Here is a 27,306-nt window from a genome sequence, read left to right on the forward strand (position 1 = left end):
CCCATTGGAGCGTGTGTCAGTGCAGTGTTAAGAGATGCAGACTGCATGTTGCCTATTGTCGTCATTATATATCTATATTTCACATGCAGTAGCATAATCGTGAGAAGCGGTCTTGAAACTGCGAGGTTTCTGGATTTGATTCCCAGGCAAGGGGCTGCATGAATGTCAGCTGTTTAAGGTGCTCTGGAAATGTCTGCATTATATTATCAAATATATATTATCAACGTCTATTGTTATCCCACCCAAATGGCTGAACAGTAGGCTATACAGAATCGAAAAGGATACCAAATACATCAGTTAGATGGAGTGTTGCGGCGACCAATTAACGTACAATATGCAAAAACAAAACATAAGTATATTTTAAAGCTATTCAAGCATGGACTGCTTGTCAGTGGTAATGTACAGCCATTATTCAAAGTCGTGTATTTATTAAGTAGTCTACCTTTATCAATAAAGTCAATTACTGTGAATGCATCATTGGAAGTACTTGGTCGATCTCCATGGGCGAGTGGGGAAGAGTCAAAGGAACAGTCAATGTTACTGTTGCTGTTCTCAACTTCATTCGGTCTTCCGGATTTTCCCTTATTTTTCTTTTTCGATGACATTGTGGCAGGATTAACTCTACAACCTCATCCCGAAAAACTGATTTGCCTGCTGCAAAACTTCACATGCAGCACGAGTCTTTCCCATGCAGTATTTACTTAAACTTCCGGGTTAAAGTTCACTAGATCCCACTCCTTTACCGTAATGACTGAAGGAGAATGTTAACCTAAAGTCTTCCGTTTTGAACTTTGTTTATAATTCTTATTCAAATGTACACACTGCATGAAAATACAATTAACCGATGTCAAACAGCAAGACAGTAATTATTATAAGCAATTATACACCTGCACACGATTTAAACTAGAAATAAATTAATATTGTTCACTGCGAACATTACGGTTTTTATGCACCTACAAATCCTTACTGTTTATGCAAGACGCGGGTTGTTTTGTGCTTCGTGCTGTGAATGAAAGGCGACATACGGCCTACTTTTTATAATTGACGGATGATTATGGCGGCACTAAATTGCAGAATGTCGCTTATCCTGAATAAAATACTCACGAAGCCGAGTGCTGTATTTGTGCATTCTGTGTGGTTAACAAAGAGGACAGATAGATTTTTATCCTGTTTTGGAACTAACAATCAGCTCCACCGTGAGAAGGGTAACGTTTCGTACAGAAATGTAATGACCGGGAAAGTGGACAGGTTCGGTGGAATCACTGTGCACCTCGACGAACGAGACTTTTCACCGGACGTCAGTGAACGTACCTTCAGTTTTCAACTGCGAGGCAAGTTGACCCGCTATTGTTTGGTGCCGGGCGATTTAAACAAATCCCAGTTATATGTCATGTTGGAAACACTTTACTTGACATAAATAAGAATGACAACCCTTGTCAACCAGCCGTGACAGTGTCATAATAGCTGATGACCAATGTCACAACTCTGGCATAATGTCTGAAGCGGTCATTTTGAATCAGTTGTTTTGAATGTGTTTTGTTGATGTGTTGCATACATGACAGCGTTAAGGCATTGGCCATAGACTGTCATATGTTGGCAAGACTCAATATAGTTATGAAAAGTGTTACCGGCATGTGTTAGTGAAGAAAGTAATTTCATTTTCTACTACTAGTTTGTTAAACAGTAGCAGTCTTGTAAATTGTAAACTACAATAGCAGTGTCAGAGTTGGGCCTGTTTGAATTAAATATCCTCGCATCATATAATAATGATCTTTCTGCGTTTGTAAAGCCATGACATTCTAAATGGTCGTTTTGAGGGTATGTAGACCTATTTTGCTGTTGTATGTGTCAGACTCTCTCAGCCAATGGAGGGCGGAGGGTCGTGTCGCGGTGTGGCTGCACGTGCCCATCGCCCAGAGCCGCTACATTGCCATGGCTGCTGAGCACGGCTTCACCTTCCACCATGCGCGGCAGGACCGGTCCACCCTCTGCCTGTGGCTCTCGGAGGGCAAGAGCAGACTGCCCGCGTTCGCCACACACCAGGTCGGAGTCGCAGGTAAGACTTTGGAAGCCACTTGCATGCTCCCCTATTAATACACACATTAAATGGTCTTTAAATAGACTACCCCTTCTTGTGTTTGTTTGCTTATTAAGTAGGTTGTGGGCTCAGAAAATTTTGTACAGGTTTCTGCGAAGTGTCCTATTGCCTGCATCAGATTAATACCACGAGCGGCACGGTGGTGCAGAGGTTTGCACTGTTGCCTCACAGCAAGGGGGTCGTCAGTTCGAATCTCAGCTTGGAGCCTTTCTGTGTGGAGTTTGCATGTTTCGTGTCTGAGTGGGTTTCATCCGGGTGCTCCGGTTTCCTCGCACAGTTCAAATACATGCAGGTAGGATACAGTTGAGGCAAAAAGTTTACATACACCTAGGCTAAAGACATTAAAACTCATTTTTCACAACTCCACACATTTCATGTTACCATACATTTCCTGTGTTAAGTCAATTAGGGTATCTACTTTATTTACATAATTTCAAAATAATAGCGAAGAGACAGATTTATTTCAGCTTTTATGTACTATATCAGATTTTCAGTGGGTCAAAAGGTTACATACACTTTGTTAGTATTTGGTGGTATTGCCTTTTAATTGCTTAACTTGAATCAAATGCTTGGGGTAGCCTTCCACAAGCTTCTCACAATACTTTGCCGGAATTTTTGCCCATTCCTCCTGACACAACTGGTGTAACTCAGTCAGGTTTGTGGGCCTCCTTGCTCAGACATGCTTTTTCAGGTCAGTCCACAAATTTTCTATGGGATTCAGGTCAGTGCTTTGTGATGGCCACTCAAATACTTTCAGTTTGTTGTCTTTAAAGCCACTTTTGACAGGGGTACTACCTGCATTGGAAAACGAAGTAGCCTACCTGGTACCAAAAGCGAGTCGAGTTGAGCCAGTACCATGCGGTGGAAAAGCGGCTTAAATCATTTTGGTACAACTTTGGAGGTATGCTTAGGATCATTGTCCTGCTGGAAGACCCAGTGGCGACCAAGGTTTTACTTTCTAGCTGATGTCTTGAAGTGTTGTTTCAGTATTTCTAGATAATCCTTCTTCATGATGCCATATATTTTCTGAAGTGCACCAGTCCCTTTTCCAGCAAAATACCCCCACAACATGATGCTGCCACCCCCATGCTTCACAGTTGGGATGGTGTTCTTCGAACTAAAAGCTTCACCCTTTTTCCTCCATACATAGCACTGATCATTATGGCCAAACAGTTCAATTTTGTTTTCATCTGACCAGAGAAGTCTCCTCCAAAAGGCTAGGTCTTCATCCTGGTGATCACCTGCAAACTTCATCTGGCTTTTTTATGCCAGTCTTGGAGTAGGGGCTTCTTCCTTGCGCGACAGCCTTTAAGCCCATGGCGATGTAGGATTCTCTTAATGGTGGATGTAGATACTTTGGTACCTGATGCCTCCAACTCCTTCACCAGTTCCTTTGTTGTTGTCTTGAGGTTCACTTGAACCTTTCAAACCAAAGTCTGTTCAACCCTGGGAGTTAATTTGTGCCTTCTTCCTGAACAATGCATTGTCTGTGAGGTCCCAAGATTTTTATATTTGCATACAATTGTTTGTATAGATGCTCGTGGCACCTTCAGTTGTTTGGAAATTGCTTCTAAGGAGGAACTGGACTTGTGGAGGTCCTCAATTTTTTTTTTCTGAGGTCTTGGCTGAGTTACTTGGATTTTCCCATGGTATCAAGGGCAAAAAGGCAGTGGCTCTAAAGGTCGGCCCTTAAATACAGCCACAGGTGCCAATGAACTCCAAATTAACTCCTAATTATAACAATTAGTCAATTAGAAGGAAAAGTAATTAAAGAGACAGTCAACTTGGTGAATGTAAACTTTTGACCCACCGGAATTCTGATATAGTGAATTAAAGCTGAAATAAATTTGTGTCTAATCAATTGTTTTAAAATGACCTCTGATGTGAACAAATTGCCCTAATTGACTTGGCAAAAGAAATGTATGGTAACATGAAATGTGCAGAGTTGTGAAAAACTGAGGTTGAATATCTTTAGCCTAGGTCTATGTAAACTTTTGGCCTCAACTGTTATTGGAGACTCTAAATTGACTGCCTCTTGCCCCAATGCATGCTGGGATAGTCTCCAGCACCTTCCGCGACCCTGCTCAGGATAAGCTGGTATAGATAATGGATGGATGGAAATTCATACCACAACTCCAAACAGAAGCATTAATTACCCACAAAGTTTCAATGACCACGTTCTCTTCAGATGGTAGGATGAAAAAAACACAGGGCTGAGTTACTTGAAATAATTTTGGAAACATTGGGTAGCATTGCTTTGGAATACAGCTTGTTTAATTTGTGTGAGCTAAGATAGCCGCAGTCAAATACGTATTTGTTTTGGATTCAAATACTTTTCTATGCTTTACTGGTCTTGTCTGGTGCATTGGAACCGATGAAATACTCTCAAAAAGTGCAAACCCCACCTTCTGATCATATTGGCAGATTAAATTACACCAGGCAAGATCAATAGGGCACAGAAAAGTATTTTAATCCACAACAAACATGTATTTGACCCAGGTCTGGATAACCAATATTGTTTCATGTAACTGGGTGCAATTTTGATATAAATCATTTTTGGCAGGCTTAGATTTGAATTAATGACTTACTTGGCATTTTTGTACATTGAGAACATTTTCATCAGATATCATTTCTTTTTGTACTGTGTTTGTTATGAGTTTGTGATAATAGTAATTCATATAAATGTAGGCTGAGAGACATGCATACAAAAACATGCATGCAAACACACATTCTAGGTGAATGACACACATAGGCATGGATTTAATCATTTTTCCTTTACCATTCATGACAAATAAATGAAAGTTTATGTCATATTTTTAAATGGAAGTGTTTTTAATGGGCTATTGTACACGGCAGACCTACTAATTGTTTGCATGTTGGTAGAGGATCTATAGGGCTAGACAACATTAGAAATGAAACGTTGCAGGGTAGCTACAGTAGCTTAGTTAAGAAGTAATTATTAGTGCAGGCACAGCAGTGAATGTGCCCGTTTTATATATATACCTGCTATGAAGAAGTCATTGTCTTGCGCCCATTTCTATACGACCAGCAATGTTATTTACTGGACCGATCACAATGCACATTTTGGTGCTTAATTTCAGAGCTGTCTGTACTAATGTTATACACTTGGTCTGTTGTCTCTTCAGCAAGGGAGCTACGTTAAACTCAGTCAAAATGCCAAAAGCGGAACTGTTTAAAGTGTGGGTTTATTTTATTTGTATTTCAGAAATATAAATGAGTTTTCCACAAAGATTATACTGATGCAAAAGCGATAGTTTAAATATTTTGATTTCAGTTAGCCAGCAAGCCAGCATAATGAGTGAGGTTTGCTTGAGTATCAAGTAATATGATTACTTAAACTCTTATGAAATTCAAGACTGAAGCATAACATAATCTCCTATATGAACTGAAGGTATGCTTCCAAAGTGCTATTGATATGCAGATGTGCTTTACTCAGGTCTGCCCCAGAGTATTACAGTGGGATAAAGCAGTGGTTCCCAACCTCAGTCTCTAATCTTGGAAATTCGGCTTGGCTAACACGTAATAGACTACTATCCTCTGTCTATGAGTTGGTCTCTAAGGTAACAGATTAAACTCTGAATTACAGCCCAATTAAATGTTTTTAGTTGTATGTTGTATGGTTAAAATGAGCTGGAATTCACGCAAAACCATAAGTCAATCAAATTAATCTCCCTAGCCTTGTCTTGCTTTTTAAAATGGTGCGATCACGCAGTGTAGACATAGGGTTTTTCCAAGACTCTTATTTCTGACATAATGTGGCTTTAGAGGGCAAATAATCCCTCTAGACTTGAGAAGTACCTCATTAAGAAAAACTAACAGCTTTTTTAAATTCTAGGATTGCAACTGGTTGGAACAAAAAGTAGCACACACAGGCAGTCTCCAGGACCGAGGTTGGGAACCACTGGAATAGAGGATTAGTGGAATTTAAAGTCAAGCCCTATCAGCAAAGGGCAACATCATAAGTGAAGCTGGTGTAACCAACAAGTTAGAGATGTGCCTGAGTCCAAGGTGGGATTTCAATCCGGGCCTCTCACTCGTCCATAGATTTCAGAGGCAAGCACGTTACCAGTCAGCTAAAGGGGAAATCGCCCCAAACATCGTTGTTTTTTAATCTGAGGGTTGCATCTTCCGAGACTGTTGTCACCGTAACCTGCTACGAGATCTTCACTTTACGGCCAGGTTCTGCCCCTTTTACCTCAACATTTGTCTTTCATTCTTCATTTAAAATGGAGGAATAACAGGTTCAAAAATTGCTTTGAATAACTGTTTTGAGTTTCATATGGATAAAAACTTGTGTCCCTGTCATGTGTCTGTCAACCGTTCACTTCCTCATCTTTAGTTTTTTGTTCAACAGTCACCTCGTGTGTACTGGAGCCACTCAAACTTTTCATCATTCTCACTCTGACTGTTCAGGCTCTGCTTCAACCCTTTATCCTTTTAAGGTGTAAGATCACAAATATGTGATTAGAATGTTCTTAACTGGATGTTCTAATGCTGATGTAACGATCACTCCTGGTAATTGAAAGCAAAGGAGTTCTATAACACTGAATTTTGAATAAACATTCCAAAAAACCTACTGTTCAAAGTTTTAATTATCCATCAGCCCAAAATCAAGTTCAATTGGAACAAAAACCAGAAAGAACTCTTGCTTTTCCCTGTACCTAGCCTATATAATCACTTCATTTGTGGCTTCTGGTAGTTGGATAAAGGTATCAGGCAACCTTTTTTTGAAGGAGTAGAGTCCTCTGCGATATTGTGGTCATTTTTGAATAGGTTTTGGAAATTTAAGTTTAAATTTCTTTATATGGATAAAAACTTCTGTCCCTGTCATGTGTCTGTCAATCATTAATTTCCTCATTAGTTTTTTGTTGAATTCTGGTTCAAATGACCAATTTTAATTGGAATTTTACTTATTTATTTACGTTATTTTTTTAAAAAATCTTGAGTTTTTTATATTAGTTTGACTAAGGAGCGTGTGCAAATCAGTTGTACCAAAGTTAGCCACTGAACTCATTCACATCTGAGTTCAGTGGCGAACTTTGAAATGGATAAAATACTGATGATTAATAACATATTTCACATTTTTGTTTGTATTTACTTAGAAATGACTCAAAATGGTTGGATAATGGTTAATGAAAAATGGTTGGACACAATGTGAGCTACTTGCCGAATGACATCACGTTTTTGGAATACTCTGGAAGCAACCTTTACTCTGGGAATGGGATGAGGTGAAGGTCAGCTGGCCCCTTCTGAGATAATTAAGAGGAGAGAAGAAAAACAGCAGTCATCCAAAAATGAAACAAAACAAAAAAAACAAATGCGTACTGGTCGAAGCAGACATCACTCTGGAACAGAGGAAAAACTGCTTTCCTGAGTTACAGGGTACTGGTGAATACTGGATAGTTGACAAAAACAGCAACAAAAATTAAACTAGGCAGTGCACAAAGGTCTAAAGGACATAACAGTTCATGAGGAGAGCAGGCCATTTAGACCTTCTAGACTCATCAAACTGTCTGTGTATGGTGTGTGTGCGTGCGTGTGTGCATGAATATGTGAATGATTGAAGTGTGTGAGAGAGCAAACATGAGTGTGCACTGTGTGGGATGAGCCTGAGTGCAGGTTTTTATGAACAGAGAATGTATGTGTGTGTGAGAGAGAATATTTGACCACCAGAGGGCAGCCTTGCACCCTGTGCCATCATTACCTGGACACATGGGCATGTTAGAACATGTCTGGCTAATCAAACACTTATTTGCTGTCCTGCTGCACGTCTGCAGAGTGCTCTGAGGACATCTGTCATTCCTTCAGAGACTTGATGGCAGCCACAATTACACTTTCTGTCCGCCCACCTTCATCTCCTAGCTTCCTCTTCCTCCTCTGTAAAAACAGGTTTCACCATGTGGGTATTTCCCCTTTTAGAGCTCCTGACCAGAGGAACAGATGCATTTATTTTTGTATCACAGCCATTTGGAACAGGCCTCTCATGCCATTTTAAGATCCAAAATACAAACAGGGAAAATTACAAGTAAATGCTGATTTGCATTCTGCATTTTAAGTACCCCTTTTTCATGAGAAAATTGAGCAGTGAAGAACAGGGGTGGGTGTGAAAGAGGAAACAATTAGCGCTCACTTCGTCCTCTCAAGGGACCGGAGGGAACAGGTTGTCTCCGGTGGCCCGCTTGTAGCCTCTCCAAAGGCATGATGGGATTGCATCACCTGCAAGGGAGGACCTCACATGACTGAGTACTGGAGCCACACAGCACTTCATCATTCACATGCTGACTGTTCTGGCTCTGAGCTTCAACCCTTTAAGGTGCAGGATCACATTTATGTGATTAGAATGTTCTTAACTGAATGTTTTAATGCTGATGTAATGATCACTGCTGGTAATTGAAAGCAAAGGAGTTGTAGAACACTGAATTAGAATAAACACTCCAAAAAACCTACTGTTCGAAGGGTTAATTACCCATCAGCCCAAAATCAAGTTCAGATGGAACAACAACCAGAAAGAACTCTTGCTTTTCCCTGTACCTATATAACCACTTCATTTGTGGCTTATGGTAGTTGGATAAAGGTATCAGGCAACCTTTTTTTTTTTTTGAAGTAGAGTCCTCTGTGATACGATGGTCATTTTTGAATAAGTTTGGGAATTCCTGCTCTCTGATTTGCAAATGCTTAAAAAATCCAAAGCAACTACCCACACCAACAGATGATATTCTCAGTGTGGTGTGGCATAGCCTGCTAAAGCATTATTACTAGAAGTTTATCAGGATGTCATATTAGATTCTTTAGAATGACCATGTACTCAGCTCCATCCTTGCTGCTTCTTGATTACAGGAGGTTCAGGTTGGTAACAGGAGTTGCTGGTGTTATATTAAAGCACAGAATGTCCATATTCTATTTGGTCATGCCCCTGAATGAATTTTTAATAAGGTGCACAATGCTTTGGCTTCAAGAGTAGGGAAGCAAAACTTTCAATGGAAAGAGTGTACCTAGTCGTTGTGCGGTCATAGATTGTGTTTGCTTTGCGCCTTGCTGGGGTAGTTGGATGCAATGGAAGTGAGGAGGCTTTTTTTTCTGCCTTTTTACTAGCCTAAATATGGTCTGATTGATTGCTGTGACACAATTGATTTAAGATGCTCACAATTTTCAAGGAACTTTTAGTGCTTGTTGAGAAGAGAGAGGTGAAAAGCTTCTTCCACTTTATCGAGAAGCCACATGTTACCCTGTGGGAATGGGCTGCAGGTCTGTCTTTGTGCTCAGGTCTGCAGCTGTAGCACAGCTGTCGTATCGCTAAAGGCCGGAGTATAACGTGCCTTTGTACAGCCACGTCGGCCTGCAATTTCTTGTGTTTTCATTTCCATTTTAATTACTAATGATTAACAGCAGACGATGCTCAGCCGGGTCTCGGATTTTTCACCCACACCAGTTACTCAGCCCTGTATTTGTAACACTGAAAATCTCATCTCCCTGTCGTTCAAGTCAAAACATTCCAATCTAATGCATCGCCTAAAAGTTTATGAAGGGATGTGACCAAGGATAATACATTAGATGCTGTGTACTGTAATACAGCACTGCAAACTCCCTTTTGCAGCCACAACCTCCTGCAGTTATGAAACACAGAGCATGAAAAGAACTGGAGCCCAGTATCCAATTGGTCTGTGAAGTCTGCAACATCGCTTTTCATTGGTTTTCACTGATTGAGTTCAAGTTTACACTGATGGTTTTATATTAAATGGTGTATTAATATAGCATATTAATATAATCAGAAATACAGTGAAGAAAACCTGTGGTAGCCTGTAGTAGCTGTCACTACATGTAGGGCCTTGAACAGGAGAGGACCTTTCTAACGGTTTTCAGCTTGTGTTTGCAGTTGTTCAGCGCTGTGGGACACCCTGGTCCACAGCATAGAAATCCATTTTAATGTACCTGAAGTCAAGTCAGTGATTTGCAGCTCACTGTAGTCCCTCCCTGTGCTGTATCTGTGGCTGTCCGGTGAGCCCCTGCAATGGCCAAATGGTAAGCCTTGCCAAGCAGTGAGTGGAGCCGAGGCGGTCGACCTGCAGGTGACCTGTAACTGCCTTCCTTTGATCAGGCGCTGTCTTACCTCAGGCCGCGGCACCCCGCTTTCTGGCAAACCACTTTCCCCACGCAGCTGCCGTCTAATGACAGCCTCTGAGAGCGTGGCCCTGCCGGAAAGGGGAGCAGAGGGCTCAGAGAGCCGGAATGATGTCAGTTTCCACACGGAAAGGCCAAAGCAGGTGGGGGTTAAGTGTCCTGCTCCCCTCCCCTCCTGTGTCTTTGTGAGGCAGCCTGTGTAGGAGGCGCACTGTAGACAAGCAGATGGATTAAGGGAAAAAAAAGAAAAGCTTTACTTCCTCTCTGCATAGTTCATCCACTTAGTCACACCCTCCCCAAAATTATACCCACTCCAATTACATTGTGTGTGCATGTGTGTGAGATCTGACTCACCAGACCAACACTTCCAAAATGTGGTTCACACACACACACACACGCCTCATACGACGTGAGTGATACTAACAGTAACAACCTCACCTGGTCTCTTGGTTCAGAATTAATTCCACATATTTGAGTGAGAACAAAAACCAGGACCAAACCCTGCGGCTCTCCAGGACCAGGGTTGGGGACACCTTATTCTACTTATCAAGGTCTTGCTTGAAGGCCATAATTAGTTAATTAGTTGAATCAGGTATCGTTGTGCTGGGCTGAAACTAAAACCTGCTCCCACGTCGGCCGTGTGTCCAGACTGGTCTAGAACAATGCAAGCATCTGATTCTCCTGAAAGTCCTGCTAAGCCATTCAGTGCATGAATCTCTTTACCTGGAAAAATTCACCTTTCATTAATCTCCAGCAACAGCCTCCAGTTGTACTGTAAGAGCTCACCTTGGCTTGCCTAATTCTGAACTATGAACATTTTTTCTAGGTTTACTGGCCATAATGCTATGGTAAATTTAAACAGTAATGCCTAACCAATTTGCTTCTTAATAACACAACATTCTCTATTTCCCTCTTATACCAACTATGCCGTCTATTGTTATGTTGTGAGAGTATGGATTGGTTACTACCATCCTGTATGACCCTGGTTTTGTTGCTTGAATGTACAGGTACGTTCTTGTGTAAGTCTGTCTTTATAAGAGCATCTGTACATGCCTGCATCTAAATGTGAATTTGGCTGGGATTCCAACTTTTTGCTCAATTTTGACTAACAATGAAGAGCAAGAAATGTTTTTTCCATCACAGAGTTTGGCAAATTTAACTATCACTAAAACCAACTGGAATGCCGGCCAAAACCTCTTGGGCAGCATAAAGTGAGTGAGCTGAAGAGGCTGTTTCAGTGAAGGTTTTGTAGTCACTTTGCTCTGTTTCTCACTTTAGGCGCGGTCCTCGATGAGTCAAGCAGAAAAGTTCTGGTCGTACAAGACAAAAACAAGGTCTGTCTATCTGTCTGCATGTCCCACATTCATCTGTGAAAATATTCAGGAATAATTTAATGGCTTTTGCATCCGTTTCAGTGTCAGTGGCATTTCTCTAACATTTTGACAGTCTGCTGAATTCCTTCATCCCTGCAATATCACAAAAGTGTACAATTGTGGAATGCCTTGAGACACAATGATATCAACTTACGTGCATGACCCATGACCCAAAACCCTTCACATACCCTTTGCATTGCCCTTCAGAGCACCACTGCTGCCCATTTTCTAGCTTACAGTCTATCCATGCTGGGATCAGAAGGTTTTTGGGTGCATGCCAACACACGGATAGTAAGAAGATTAGGGGGACTTTGCAGGAAAACAATTTTTTGCGCTGTTTTGATTCTGTGTTTAGGTTTTTTTTTTAATGAAAAATCGGTCAATAAAGGGGATTGTATTACTTTCTAAAAAATCATCACAAAGAATTACATCAAAGGCATGCAATGTTTCTGAGCCTGACCAAAACAATTTTGTCATGGTGAAAAAGTAATCGGTTTTGTTGAGATAAAAAATAGAAGAGCAGATATGCAGGGTTATGATGGAACGTTAAACGCTTGTAGTCAGAGATATTGGGGTTTTTGGGCCGCACATTCCCCTCTGAACAGCCCTGGTACTGTCTGAGCCTTTGTACTGGATCACCCCACTGAGGCCTCAGAGGTGAACTGCTGCTCTGTCCTCTCCCGCTGCTAAAAACAAACAATGCTTTATTTAAGAGCCCTTTCCTGGAAACCGTCGACATCCCGGATCCCTCTCCTAATATCAGGACCATCTCTCTCTGTCGCTCTCTTTCTCTGTCTCACACACACAAACACACACTCTCACCCTGCCATTCATACACACACACACACCCTCTCTTTCATTCTTAGGGTTTCTTTTTCTTTCCCTTTTATTTTTTCACTCTTGTTATCTCTTGTCTTTCTCCCTCTCCCTCGCTCTTTCTGTTCATATTCATAAGACGCAGTTTGCGTGCCTGCAGTATCCCTGGAAACGTACCCAGCTCTTGCAGGGAGGCTCCTTCCCATCAGTGCTTCCCAAGTGTTCCTTTCACACTGTTACAGCATCAGCAGCTCCAGTAACTGCTGTAGCATTCCGGAATTGTGCAACGCCTGTACGGGAGGCTGGCGGAGGCTGCTCAGACTGTTAAGGAGTGTGCTCATTTCTGTTTGAGGGCATTTGTGATTACGTTTATATATGTAAGGTTATTTGTCAGTCAGTAAGTGTGAGAAATGGGACTGTTTTCTTATCAGGAAGGACTGTAACCTAGTGATCCATTTGTTGATCTATAAGAACTTATTACTAAACCTAAAAAGCAACATTTACCTAAAAAGTTAACTTTTTTTTAGTTGGTGGTTACAGTGATTCAGTCCTCAAGAGATTTATACCCATTCCACCAAAATGAAGGAGGCAAGAATAGTCCTTCATATAGCTGTCGCAGAGAAGTATGTATTCCTAGAGTCAAATCTGGCACGTTTATTTTATTTTTGCTATTATTTATGTCAGTTCTACTTAATTTTATAATGTTGCATATACAGTGTTTAATTGCTCCACTTGAATTCATATGCATGTATACGTGCGTGCATAGGAAGGTATGCACGTATTTTAGTACGTATATAATTGCATACAAATGGAATTATATGCAGATACCTTGGGTGGGAGGAGGGGGGTTTGTTATCTTATAAGATGGAATGTCATTGTTTTTTTGTCTATTGAAAAAAGTAATAAAAAGTCATAAAGAATTTGATTAAAAACAGGAAAAACATTTCTTTATTTTCCTCCACATTCTGCTCAGTTAATACGGATAGCTGCCACCACTCCCAGAAGTCAGCAGAGACTTATCTCTGAAAGAAAAGCTAGGCTGTTTGGCCAGATGTGTGGAAACCACTGCACCGCCCCATGCCACCCTATTCTGGTGTCCCAAACCAAGCCCAATTAGGAGAGGAGACTGTGGGTCACTGTTTGTGTGTGTTTATTTTTGTTGTCTTTTTTTGGGGGGGGCGGTCGGGGGTGGGGGATGTAGTTAATGAGAGTCTTTAGGTGATGTGGGTGAGGCTGGGTGAGGGGAGGGGAGTATTTGGGGCCCCTCCCCCTGCCTCATGTCTGTAAAGAGGCCCTCGTTTGTGCAGCTTTGGCCCTGTGCCAGTTTGGCAGGGCCACACTGTTGGCCTGCACTGTTCTTGTTTTTAATGTTCTGACGAAACGCAAGGGCCCCTCAGCACCCAGCCTCTCTCTGAAGGAGATGGCAACAGTGAAAGAGAGAGGGACAGGATTTGTACAGTAATTTGGGGAGGGGAGGTGGAATTGTTTTAGATGGTTTAATTCCCCTTTTTGGTGAGACAGAAGTATATTCCTTTTGTTAGATAGTAATAATAATAAATTTGTGTGTGATGTGAACTAAATATTTGGTACTGACTCCTCCCTGTGCTGATAGTTTGGTTCTCAGCATTCAGTATGAGCCAGCGAATCAGTGGAGCTCTTTTCACTCTGTAGGGGTCAGCTAATTACATTGTAGCCCTGTGAATGCTGTGGAGGTCATCTTATGCAGTGCCATGAAAAAGTATTATCTCCCTTCCTGAATTTACTATTTTTGCATATTACTGACACTGAATGGTTTCAGATCAGTAAGAAAAATGTTACATTAGACCTGCGTAAACACAATATTTCATTTATTTCATGAAAAAAGTTGTCAAACACCCATTTGAAAAAGTAATTTCCCCCTTGAACGTAATAACTTGTTGCACCACCTTTAGCAGAAATAATGACAACCAAATGTTTCTTGTAATTTGATATATCATTTCAGGTTTTGCCACAGCATCTCTATTGGGTTCAAGTCAAGCACTGGGCCACTCCAAAACTTGAACTTTGTTTCTTTTCAGTCATTCAGATGCGGACTTGCTTCTGTGTTTTGGATCATTGTTTTTCTGCATAACCCAGTTACGCTTCAGCTTCAGCTCACGGACAGATGACTGGACATTCACTTTAAGAATTTTCTGGTACAGAGCAGAATTCATGGTTCCTTCAATAATGGCAAGTCATCCAAGTTCTGTGGCAGCAAAGCATCCTCAACCATCACACTACCACCACCATGTTTGACTGTTGGTATTATGTTCTACGTATTTGCTTTATGTATTTTCATTTTACACTGAAGAAAGCTAACGCTGAAAAGTTTGTTGTTTTCATCTTCTATTAAAATGTAATGCTTCAATTTGAGGCATATTTTGGTGTGTTGAGCCTTCTTTATTTGTTGATTCTCTGCTTTACGCCAGACATAATGGTACCTATGTCATCCAGAAAGTTCCACTTTTCACTCCTCTGTCCATTGAATATTATTCCAAAAGATTTAGGGATATTCCTGGTGCTTTTTTGCTGATGTGGGATGAGCATTGATGTTCCTCTTGGTTAGCAGGGCTTTTCACACTGTTACTGTCCCAGGAATCCCATTTTTGCCCAGTATCTTTATTGTGGAGTCATGAACACTGACCTTAGCTGAGGCTAGAGAGGCCTGCAGCTCTTTGGATGTTCTGAGATCTTTGTGATTTCCTGGATGAGTTGTTGCTGTGCCCTTGGAGAAATTTGGGCAGGCTGCCAACTCCTGGGAAGATTCACCACTGTTCCAAGTGTTCTCCATTTGGAGATAATGGCTCTCACTGTGGTACAGTAGAGTCCCAGTGCCTTAGAAACGGCTTTGTCACCCTTTCCAAACTGATATATTTCAACAAGTTTTTTCCCCATCTGTTCTGGAATTTCTTTTGAATTTTCTTCTTAATCAACTGAATATAATTATCAATTAAACTTGGTTAATTGATTGATTGTGTTACTAAGGGGGGGATTATTTTTTCACATGGGTGATATGAGTGTTTGATAACTTTTTTCATTAAATACTTGAAATAATAATTTTTAAAAATGTGTTTTGTGTTTACCTGGTCTCCCTTTTGTCTAATGTTTCATGTCTGATGATACTATTCCGTGACAAATATGCAATAATCGAGGAAATCATGGCACTGTAAGTGTAGCGCTGTGCACTCTGATAGGAAAAATCAATCACATTGTAACAATGTCACCACATTTTAACTAGGTATTTAAAAGTGAATTGCTGCTTTATTTTATTATGCTGGTCTATGTGCTATTTACTTGCAGTTAATGATTCCAGCCATCACTGAAAAAGGTCCAATGTGTGGATGTAAATAAAAACAAACATGTTTATCTTTCTGAAAATGTTTTTTCACTTTATTGATACTACTTTATATAGGTGTAAGTGTAAGTGTAAGAGACAGGAACACATCTATACCCAGTGCAATGGCTGACAGTACTACAAAGTGTGCAATTCTTAATATGAAGGAAAGCAATAGGCTAGGACATACAATACACCATTCATTAGTACAACTGGACATTAAAACAATTAACACATTATCATCTCTCCAGCAGCATTTTTATGAGTGGGTATTTATTTATTTCATTTACGTATTTTTTTTATTTTGTATTGAAAAAAGTGAAATGTAAATATCCAGATATCTGTAATACCGAAACGTGGATCTTAAGCTCAGATGACATTGAGAATAAAGATGTAGTGTAATCCTTTATCACATTTTTTAAAATAATAATTTACACAGCAAAAACATGGATTGGAATGTAATGCATAGTTCCTTCTATGCACAACCACAGAAACACATTCAGAAAGTAAGGCAAAAAATGTTGTTTAATCAGAATCCTTTCTGTTGCTTTTTCAGACAAAAAATGCATGGAAGTTCCCTGGCGGTCTCTCAGACCCAGGAGAAAATATTGGTAAGTGAAAAATATTGTTTTGCAGGATTCAGCCAAGTATCTGCACTCGTTCCTTCACTGATAGTGAATAGTTAACACTGTACCACCGATGTTTCTTTAATTTGCAGTATGTTGCATCTTAGGTATTTCACAATTTGCTGTGCCCACACCCAAGTTAAACATTCTATTCCAAGGACTCTTTTTTTTTAAGCATTTCATATACTGGCCTGATTAATTACATACACATCTGAGAGATTACGTAACAAAAAAATATAGGCCACCCAAAAATCATTCTAATTCGATTATTAAATTATTGTTTTACAAGGGCAGCTTTTTATGTCTCCACACACATTAAGATAACGTTCAGATAACGAGATTAGTGCTGAGGGAAGCAGCTCTGGACATTTGATTGAAAAACTATACAACCAAACGAGAAATGTTCAACAACTCTTTTTTAAACAAAACACTTTATGTACAATATTAAGATGAAATCATTACTTTTTACAAAATGCTCTCATACTATGGAGCATTTTGTCTTAAAATTTCAGACAAATTCTTAATATGAACCATGCCAAAAAAAATACTAATTTATATAATTTTTAATTTCCTGTTATGAAAAGTGAGTGCTAAATCTAGGTAAATAAGCAAGCACTGTGAGGTGATGATAGTTTCTCTTATATGTATTAATAAGTAAAATAAATACCTGTTAAATAAAAACCATTCCCTCAGTATTAAAATAGTGTGAAAGTTTAAAGAGATTATTTTTATCCTCCATATTCTCTATAATCACACTGATGGAAATTTTTGAAGAGAATTTATATTCACACTCCCATAAGGATCAAACTAGAGAATTTAGCAATGCTTTACAATACATTTTGTTACAATTTTGTCTCAATAAACATATTTTTTAAAAATTGCAACATAAATACAGCATTCTTCTGTTTATTGTTATGTCTCTCAAAAGGTCTGGCATAAAAGTGGTGGGCACATCAGTATCATATTTGCTCCTGTGATTTCCCTATGAAAACAATATATCAAATGGCTACATTAAGCTCAGTTTTAACATTGTTGCACTTCTTGGTTTAGCAGCATTCTTGAAACGGGTGGTTACAATCTGGAGAATACCTAACATGTACAGTGTACTTCAATGGCAACCGAGGGCTGAAAATAAATTAAACACACAAAAATAGTTCCCTACTAAGTGATAGTGAGCCACGCCAGCCATGTTAGGGACCATCTGCAAATATACAGTAAATAATGTCTTCTGCTAATGCCCCATTACTGCTAACATCTTGTTTGTGCTAACATCCGTTTAATGCTAACATACTGTTAGTGGTAACGTTTTGTTAGTTCAAAGTCAAGCTCCTGTCAAATACACATATTCAAAAGCCTTTTTATTTTATTTTTATAAACCTTCTCAAGTTTGGTGCACTTCAGTATAACAATTTAAATAGGCCAGCGTAATATAAAAAAATGAAATCTGCTGCTTAGAAACTTAACCTTCACAGAGACTTCCTGTGTCCTATGAAGCATCAGTTAAAGAAGCATGGGTGAAGCCATCGGATGTCATCAGTGGCTCGCTGGTTTGAGTGAATCACCTAAATATGGGCAGAGCCATTATTTGCATTAGGTAGTCAGGCAGGGGGCAGGAAACGGCAAGTGGAGAGCAGGGAACAGGGCATTTTCTGCTAGTACCCAGGTATCACCTCAGGTCAGCTGGATGGAGATCCTTCCCTGTCCCTGATCCCTGATGGGGGATCTGACTTCCATCTAAGAGCAGAAATGCTGAAGCGGCAGCTTTATTTAAAAACCAAATTAAGTCATTTCTAGGGCTGTCAAATTAACGCATTAATGTGTCCTACTAAACAAAGCACCACCTGCGCATGCATCCCACAAAACGTCCAGTTCCTGCGCGCCTGGGAAAAAGACTGTTATGGCCACATTGGTGATTAAGTGATAAGCTTATGTTAAATAATTTTTTTTTAAACTGTTATGGCCACATTTTAGGTTAAGTGATAGGCTTGTGTTCAATGATAAAAAGACTGATAAAAAGATGATTGCAAATAAAACAATATTGATTTCTAATGCCCTTTTGATATTTATATTAAATGTTTTACTCATGTGCCACAATAATGTAATGTTTTTGAGTTGAAATATATTCATTTGGAGGCTTTTCCAAGCAAATATTGATATATGTGATTAATTGTGATTAATCTGATTAATTAATCAGCATATCATGTAATTAATTCGATAAAAAAATTTCATTTTAAGCTTTAAGTGCAGTCTGTATGTAATTCCCAACGTACCCTGTCTTTGCCATTTGGATTTTGCTCATTATTTGTTATTGTTCACTGTCCTGGGACAGTCTATGTGTGAAGAGTGCTACTGTATATAAAAATAAAATTATCCATTGATTATTATAATTGCCTTCCTGACCCACCTGGGTAGAGGAGGGAGACTTTCTAAATGTTTCTAAAAGCATCAAATTGAAATGAAATTGATTTGTTTTGTTTGGGACCAAATTCAAATCAACAACGAAATGGTACCCTCCCATCCCCCCAATTTTTCTCCCCTTTGTCCCGGACTGGGCAGGTGACACAGCAGTCCGCGAGGTGTTGGAGGAGACAGGGGTGCAGGCGGAATTTCAGTCCCTCCTGAGCATCAGGCAACAGCACAACCACCCCGGAGCGTTCGGAATGTCCGACATGTACTTGATCTGCCGCCTGCGGCCACTGACGTTCCACATAGACTTCTGCACCCAGGAGTGCCTGCGCTGTGAGTGGCTCCCCTTGGAGGAGCTGGCACACACCGACGCCACCACGCCCATCACCAGCCGTGTCGCCAGGCTCCTCCTGTACGGCTTGCACCACGGCTTCCACCACATCGACCTGCCTGTGGAGCAGCTACCCGCTGTCTACTCTGGAATGTTCTACCAGCTCTACCACAGGGCACTGCCCGTGACTGCGGCCTGACTCAGGGACGTGCGATGAGAGCTTTCTCAGGATTTCACGCCCCACTTCTTCATTTTTTACTTAGCCCCAATTGTTTATTTGGCCTTCTGTAATTTTTCCATAAACTTGTGAGCCAATGTATATCCTCAGGTAAAAACAGTTTTACTGTGTAATCCTGTTTAGGAATTTAAGACAGGATAATTGATCTGAAGAAAAAGCAGTATGGACACACTCTCAACTCTAAAACGGGTCGAGATGTGCCCCCCTCCCCTCAGCTCTCTAATGCGCTGTGGTGGCCTCATCCCCACACAAAACTCCCCAACTCAATAGTGACAGAAATATCTTTCTCTACCACCATGGCAATGCATTAATTAAACATATTGTTAGCTATGTGGAGGCTGGATGGTGGTGGGGGGAGAGCAGGCGATGATCATCTCTGTGAGGAGTGTTTGCCTGATTAAGGCGATATCACAAACCCCTTTCCCCGTTTCCCACACCAGCCCTTTCTGTTCCCTGCAGGCTTAAAGGGGCTGGTCTGTAGGGGTCTGGCTGCTGGAAGCTTGCAGTCTCAGACCTGTTAATATACTGTGCTGTACATCAGTGTCTTGGGGGTATTTATGAGTGCTGTGCTCCTCTACAGCTGTGTGAGAGCACCGGATGCCATGATGCCATTCATGGAGATGGTTTCTCGAGTAGAGATGCATACAGGAAATGATAATCTTTTAATGTGAATGGTTGGACTTTTAAATTACGACAGCACAAGTTAGAAGGACTTCAGTAGAGGTGCAGATGGTATAAGTATCATGGAGTTGGGTTTGAGCATATAACCTGTGTTTGGACTGTAACCAACGAAACGCTGGCAATTAAATAAAGACTTTGGATCAACCAGCCAACAACTAAATGCTTGCGTTTGTGCGTCTTTCACTGCTCATGGGAGGGGCCTTTGTTTCTGCTGGCTGTCACACATTATGTGTAACTGTGTTTCCTCCTGATAGGTATATGTGTATTCATTTAATTTCCCATTTATGCTGTTTCAGTTCACATTATGCTGGTGTGTTTGAAATGCTTTTAGAGGAAGATTCCAGAAGGAGCACAAAGGCAGAAGGGTGCAGGGTGGCTGGTCAGCCCTGCGCCGTACCGTATGGTAACCTAAAACCCAGATCCCAGATGCTGTTGGCATTCCCATTACCAACATTACCACATCTTAGTTCGAGTTCTGTCAGTAACTCCTTCCATCTTCACAGTTCTCTAAATTCAGAGGAAAATAACCAGCGAGGCATTCGAAGAGCCAACAAAGTTCCTGGTTACTTTTCCCGATCTGGATGGTTCCCAGAAAGTTTGTGGGATTGAGAAAGGTGATGGGGGGTGGAGGGTGGGGGGTGTTGGCGGTTGGCTAGACACACAGTGTATTCATATCTCCTTAGGCTATCCTCATGTGTCCGGAGCAGGATCAGCTCTTGGCTGACATGGGGAGGAAGAGGATAGCCTTCTGGCCTGTACTGGTCTTCGGCCCCAGTTTGTGCTGCCCGTTCCGCTTCAGTGCCACATACCAGTCCGGAAACTTCCGTGAGCGATATGTGTTGTAGTTGTTGGCCTCCAGCCTCTCCAGAAAGAAGCATTCATCCGTCACACGTCTCTGAATAGGGGTTTTAAAAAAGAACCACATTAATATAACTTATTTTTGTTTTTTTATCCATATTTTTTACGCAAGGCCATGACTTCAGCAAGATAAGCACACACTCTCCTTTATATACTGTACAGCTTGTGTAGGCTCTCTGTATGCCATGATTCCTGCAGAATCCTGTTCAACAACAAGGTTCCCAGAGGCAAACAGCTTCTCTACTCAGTAGCTAGCTGTCCAAGCTTGTTAAGCACAGACCTGCAAACTCATCAGGGCACAAGGGGATACTTTCATTTTGTTGGTTCAATGAATATCAACTGAAAAAAGCTTTACTCTAAAAATACTTTGACTGAAAACACCTTTATTCAATAAGTCAAATTTATTTATGTACATCATATATAGGTATTTACATTTGGCTATTGTAACAAACGACTAATGGATTTGGGATAACTGGAGAGAAGGAAAAAGCACAGAGGGTTGAACCAGGGGGAGGGTTGGTGAGGTTTTTTTCCTCGCCTGGAAAAGAATTTGCATTGCTCTCCAAGGGAATAAACATATTTAGTGGGAAATAAATGCTACACAATATCAGTTAAATTCTATAATGTAATAAAATATAAGATTATGGACAGCTTTGATCAAGGTTTACATCAATTACATTGCACATTTATTTTTGTATCTTGTGTACGATCAAATGCATTTTCAGCAGCACTGTTCCTAATAATCCTAATCTAGAAATGGCTAATAAGTGCTTATTTCAGTGGAGAAGTACACTACATGATCAAACGTATCTGGACATCCCTTGGTCTGGGGCAGTTTTTTATGGTTTAGGCCAGGCTTCGTAGTTCCAGTGAAGGCGAATCTTAATGCTACTGCATACAATCGCATTATAGAAGATTATGTGCTTTCCCAAAAATTTGGGGAAGGCCCCTTCCTGTTTCAGCATGAAAATGCCCCCCAGTTACATCCATCCATCCATCCATTATCTGTACCCGCTTATCCTGAGCAGGGTCGCGGGGGGTCGCTGGAGCCTGTCCCAGCGTGCATTGGGCCAGAGGCAGGAATACACCCTGGACAGCCCTCACCTCAGCCCCTGTGGGGGATAAACTGGAAAGCCAACTGCGAACTAGGCCTAATCGCCCAATCAGTGCCCGGGGCCTCACTAATGCTCTCCTGGCTGAATGGAAGAAAATCCCTGCAGCAATGCTCCAATAACTAGTATGAAACCTTCCCAGAAGAGTGGAGGTTGTTATAGCAGAAAAGGGTGGGCCAATTCTATTAATGAGCATCATTTTGGATGAGATGTTGGATGTCAGGTGTCCACATACCCACATACATGTAGTGTATGTAATATAATTTAATTCAACTGCATTCAAGATTTTTTGTTTGGACTTATTGAAGTAGCAACAAAAAGTATACTTTAACCTGTGACGTGAGGGAAGGTGAAGGTGTGCAGCCAACCTGTCAAACTCCATGGTAATTTGCTCCAAAGTGACTCAATTAGTTGATTATGCAGAAGTTTGTATTTCCTACTGAACTGAATAGTATTTCCCCCATTTCTGAGACAGACATGCCCTACCCCATTTGTCATCTTTAGATTTTCATCAGATCTACACAATTCCCGTTTGGGGTTACCCATTTTGGGACCGAAACAGTAACATGAAACTGAATTGGCACCCAATTAGCCAGAGGGAATCATCATTGCATGGTGAGGCACATACGTTCTGTCGACTGAAACCCCTCCCTGGATGATCCAGCCAACTGTACATTGCCGTGTAGGGCTGTCAGCCACAGTCACCATTGGAACTGTCTATTCAACATTGGAATATGGGGCGCATCCAAGCACTAGAACTGTGCCTCAACATATACCAGACCCTGGGGCCCATACACACACAGGCACTGTGCTTTAACCCTATCGACTATGGCCACCTAGTGCTGGAATGTCGACATCCCAATTGTTTAAAGCAGCGCTACTTAACTCCAGGTCCTGTAAACTGATAATATGCTCCAACCATCCACTACACCACCAGATTTCACTACTGAGCTTACTTCCTGACAGTGCCATTTGCTGAGCTGAAAACAGACAGCATAGAAACCTTTATACTGATTATTGTCAGTCAGAACCTTTATTTAATTCTCGGAGGTACAATTGAGGGCCAGGCCCTCATTTTCAATGTAGCCAAGATTACAAAAACATTTAAGACACAATAAGTAGGCTATAATAAAAGATCACAGAATATAGCAACAGTAACCAACATAGTATACAATAAAATACCTAGAATAAAATAAAATAAAATAAAATATAATAAAAAATAAAATAAATAAAATCAAGCACAGATAAGATCAAAAACAGATACAATCAGAGACAGGGATGTTCAAAACCAGCAATCTAAACTGCCCATAAGTTGGTAGAGGACTGACTTTCAGCAATTGTTGAAGCTCATTCCAGGAGGATGGGCACTAAAATGGAATGCTGACTTTCCAATTTCTGATCGAGCCCGAAGGACCTTAATTGGTCTCAACCTGTTCTTTTTCATTGATTACAAGTGTGCCAACAATCTGAATAATCCATTGGCAGGTACATACAGCTTCTTTCTCCACACCATGTTAGGGAGATTAAATGATAAATTCAGTTTAGGAAAATCATTTTTAATGACTAAGTGCATGTAACGAAAAAAGATACCCACTCTTAACTACCACATTTGCATTCAGCACAACCTTCAATAAAGGCTAAAAGCCAATGTTTTAGAGATTGTTTAAATTAGGAAACCTCCAAATTGCCGATCTTTGTCATGAATATTCTCTGACTGTGGGTGCAGAGAACGAAGAGTACATGTATGCACAATTTTACATATTGTAGATAGAATTTGCCCAATTTTTGCCATGCAAAAAAGAGTTTTATTACTCGCCTAATAGCCTAATTCAGGAGAACTTGGTTTATGATGGTATTGGTATGAGTATTTTGTGAATTAATCGTTTTATTGTTAACCAAGGAAAATCATTGAAAACAGATTGAGACAAATAATCAGTGTAAGAGAAAGTTTTCCACCCCGTTGGTTTTCAGCTCAGCCACTGCTTCCTGAACCAAGGTAGTAAAATAATTAGTGAAGTCAGTTGGTGTAGTAGCTGGAGCAAATACTACAGACATGGCAGCCCGCAGGACCTGGAGTTCAGTATTGTTTTATAGTATTCATATTTCAGATACCAGACCTTGGGGCCCATCCACACACTGGAACACTACATTAACAGGACAAACCACTCAGCTGCCCAAATAATTACTTTTTAAGAAATTACAGTTTATTTACATGTTATGGAATTAAACCACTTGTAAAACACAAAAGAACTAAACAGTCACTACAACAGAAAATTACAAATGTTGAAAAGTTAAAAAGTGGCTCCCGAACTGTTATATGCTGCTCATTCATACTGCAATCTGTCTGACCTCCCGCGTGTAGCCACAGGAAATGGTTTACTCATCTATAATTTCCTAAAGTGGAATGTCCAAGTGTTCATTTAGCACAGAAGGTGGCTGAATACCAAAATAACTTTGAGGTTAAAATTTATTTTGTGGTAAGTTAATGTCATAATTTATCCCCATAGATGTTGTCACTGCACAAGGTTATAAATTCTTGCTACGTTCTACATTCTTTCTATTAAAAAGAAAACACTTCAAACCACTCTTTTCAGATGGAGAAAAGGGGGAAACTGCCAACAGAGATGGTTAAAGTCAGAGTTCTGACCACTGGCAAACTATTCAAATTTCAAAAACATTTAAAAAGTAAGGATGCAAACATTAAAATGCCTTTCTTACGGTGAGATAATGCTGTTTCTTTAGCGCTGAAATCCAGCTCTCTGTCAGGTTTGACATTTAACCCTGCTCTTCAGACAATATCACAATTGTTTCAGCTGTGGAGCTGGAGCCAGGTTAGCTCTCAGTGAACCACATTTAATTAATATACAAACTTTTTTCCCTTTCAAATAAGCACAAGATGTGAAGAAACACCATCGCTCATAGATCAGAAACAAAACACCACACTGTTTGCAAGCCAGCCATCAGCACAGATTCCCTACATTTACCAGATACTCATCTCACACATTCCTTCATCTCCTCTCTGCTTCTCAACTATAGGAGAACTGTTGGGAACAGGAATTTCCAGAGCTCAAAACAACACTGAACTTCCATTGCCACACCTCAATACATTTTTAGATTATGTGTCAAATTGTAATGTTTTCACTTCAGCGGTAGAGCGTAGAACATTTCAATTTTGAAAATGCAGAGTGGAGCTATCTGGTGAGTGGGTCTAGGGGTGGTTTACAGAAGCCATTTCAGTACACTTACATTTTGCACCATTGTATGTTGTGATTACTGAACTTACAGTACCGTGAAAGAGTATTTTCCACCTTCCTGATTTCCTCTATTATTGCCTTTGTCTCACTGAATGCTCTTCTCACTGAATGGTTCCAGATATTTAAGAAATAATGTCATATGAGACAAAGGGAACTTGAGCAAACTCAAAACACATTTGTTAAATTATTATTTCATTTATTTAATGAAAAAAATTATCAAACACCCATATCACCCATGTGAAAAATTACCCTCTTAAACTTAATAACTGGGAGCAGCAAAAACTGCAATCAAACACTTCCCATAATTTGATATCAGTCTTTCACATCTGAATTTTAGCCCACTCTTCTTTGCAGAACTGCTTTAATTCAAACAACTGGTAGGTTTTTGAGCATGAACTGCTCATTTCTGGTCCTACCACAGCAGTAGTCAAATAACTGAGATAACATCAAATTAATCCCATTTCAGTAGAACCAGGTAAGACTACATGCATTCCTATGCCACTAAGATACAGTATTTCCACCATCTGGTGTGTCTGAGGGGATTCTAATGGGGGTATGAGCTAAGTACAGGCAAGAGGCAGGTGGTGAAAAGCTGGTGCTTCACAGCTATTATCAGAGAGAACTATGTTGTGCAGGCATCAAACGTTTGGCTATGTCACTACGAGCCTTCTATCTTCCTAGAGAGTACCCACAGTTATTTTAAATCCTAGTTTACATTCAATACCAAGCCAATGCAAACTACTAATATGCAAATGAGAATATTATAAAAACCTTAAATAGATTGGAACTTATTTCAACAGATACCCCCAAAGTCTTTCAGGGGCAGAACTGGTGAAATAAGTTCAAATCTATTTAAATACTAAAGGACTGACCTAGGGTCAAACTGCAGGGCAGGGACACCCGCAGAACTGACAACAAATTAAAGCTGCTGGAAACCTATTGTAGTTGTTCTGTATTTGTCTTTTTTTTCCTCCACGGAAAACACTTATATCTCCCAGATGGTATGGTGAAAACTCTTTAAACTTGGTAGGCTTGTTAGGGATGTGTAATATTGAAATCTACTAGAACACAGCAGTAACTGACCAAGTGGTGGGGGTATAGAGCATGTTCAACTTTGAAAATTCATAATATTTTGAACCGTTTGACATACAGACACGCAACCAAGATGGCTAGATGCCCCTGCTTGCAAGGAACAAACAACATAGGGCCGATTAAAATCGCCTACTAAATTTTCTGCTGTTTTGAATTTTCTGAAAAACATGAAAAAATCTTCTCATGAATCGAACGTATTGTTGATGTCAGAATCTATGTGAACCATCTTTGTACTAGTCCCTAACTAAATTGTTGATGGATCAAAAAATGACTGAATGACATGGCAATCAAATTGACCGATTTGGGCATGCCCATTAAAATCACTAATTAATTCCTTGAACCATGTTCTGATGTGAAGGGTATTTATTTCTCAACAAGATAAAACTTGAACGGTGTTGATAGCTTGAAAAATATGGTCGCTATAAAAAACTGGATATTTAGCATATTGTTGGCCATTGTTCCGTCTGAAAAAAATACTTTAGATTCTAAAGTTTAGAATCTTCTCATGAAGCATACATCTGATCAATATTTGAAATAAGGAAAAGTTGTCAATGATGGCAAAAAGACAGCCCACCATATTTCATTATATTAAAATCAGCATATGATGCTAAGTCACAGCACTAATTCTTGGTCTGTTTAATTCCAGGCTTGGTCTTTGGCCTTTAAACATGTTCTGAATTTAAGGGCACATTGTTCTGAACAAGAAAAAACGTGAATGCTGTCAACAGCATGAACAATATATGGAGGGGGGGGGGGGGGGGGGCTATATATAAAAAATTCTGTCATTTTTACATGATGAATCCACAGTGTGAATAATACCCTTAAATAGAATCTGAGAATGGCCACATTAACTGCATGCAAATTGTTTCATTACAAATCTAAAATTGTGGAGTGCAGAGCCAGAAGAAAAAATATGTCTTTGTCCCCAAC

General features: G+C 40.2%; 3 protein-coding genes across 7 annotated transcripts in view; 1 reads left to right on the forward strand and 2 right to left on the reverse strand.

Moving 5' to 3' along the window:
* afg2a (AFG2 AAA ATPase homolog A) overlaps nt 1-720 on the reverse strand; it is a 102,631-nt gene extending 101,911 nt beyond the window's left edge. For 2 of the 4 annotated variants that reach the window (XM_064343994.1, XM_064343993.1), the window contains exon 1: nt 443-718. In XM_064343994.1, the coding sequence (XP_064200064.1) occupies nt 443-605 (163 nt within the window). In that variant the 5' untranslated portion in view covers nt 606-718. Of the gene's footprint in view, nt 1-442 lie in introns of all 4 variants that reach the window. The other 2 variants (XM_064343995.1, XM_064343996.1) reach the window with 2 other exon arrangements.
* Nucleotides 721-859: 139 nt separating this feature from the next.
* Nucleotides 860-20,220, forward strand: nudt6 (nudix (nucleoside diphosphate linked moiety X)-type motif 6). Of its 2 annotated transcripts, XM_064343997.1 has the most exons (5): nt 860-1,331; nt 1,853-2,056; nt 11,516-11,571; nt 16,335-16,389; nt 18,961-20,220. In XM_064343997.1, exons 1-5 carry the CDS (start codon nt 1,049-1,051, stop codon nt 19,338-19,340), a joined length of 978 nt encoding a protein of 325 aa, XP_064200067.1. In that variant the 5' UTR covers nt 860-1,048; the 3' UTR covers nt 19,341-20,220. The 2 variants fall into 2 exon arrangements, with proteins under 2 accessions (XP_064200067.1, XP_064200068.1); XM_064343998.1 differs by lacking the exon at nt 11,516-11,571.
* Nucleotides 14,991-27,306, reverse strand: part of fgf2 (fibroblast growth factor 2) — a 31,991-nt gene continuing 19,675 nt past the window's right edge. The window contains exon 3 of the mRNA XM_064344004.1: nt 14,991-20,955. Within this exon, the coding sequence (XP_064200074.1) occupies nt 20,770-20,955 (186 nt within the window). The 3' untranslated portion in view covers nt 14,991-20,769. The remainder of the gene's footprint in view (nt 20,956-27,306) is intronic.

This window comes from Anguilla rostrata, chromosome 7 (genome assembly GCF_018555375.3).
Source record: "Anguilla rostrata isolate EN2019 chromosome 7, ASM1855537v3, whole genome shotgun sequence".
NCBI classification, from domain to species: domain Eukaryota; kingdom Metazoa; phylum Chordata; class Actinopteri; order Anguilliformes; family Anguillidae; genus Anguilla; species Anguilla rostrata.

Coding starts and splice junctions, on each gene's coding strand:
- nudt6 (XM_064343997.1), top strand. CDS start 1,049: ATGATTATGGCGGCACTAAATTGCAGAATGTCGCTTATCCTGAATAAA. Junction 11,572..16,334: donor TCGTACAAGACAAAAACAAG/GTCTGTCTATCT, acceptor TTGCTTTTTCAG/ACAAAAAATGCATGGAAGTT. Junction 16,390..18,960: donor AGACCCAGGAGAAAATATTG/GTAAGTGAAAAA, acceptor CGGACTGGGCAG/GTGACACAGCAGTCCGCGAG.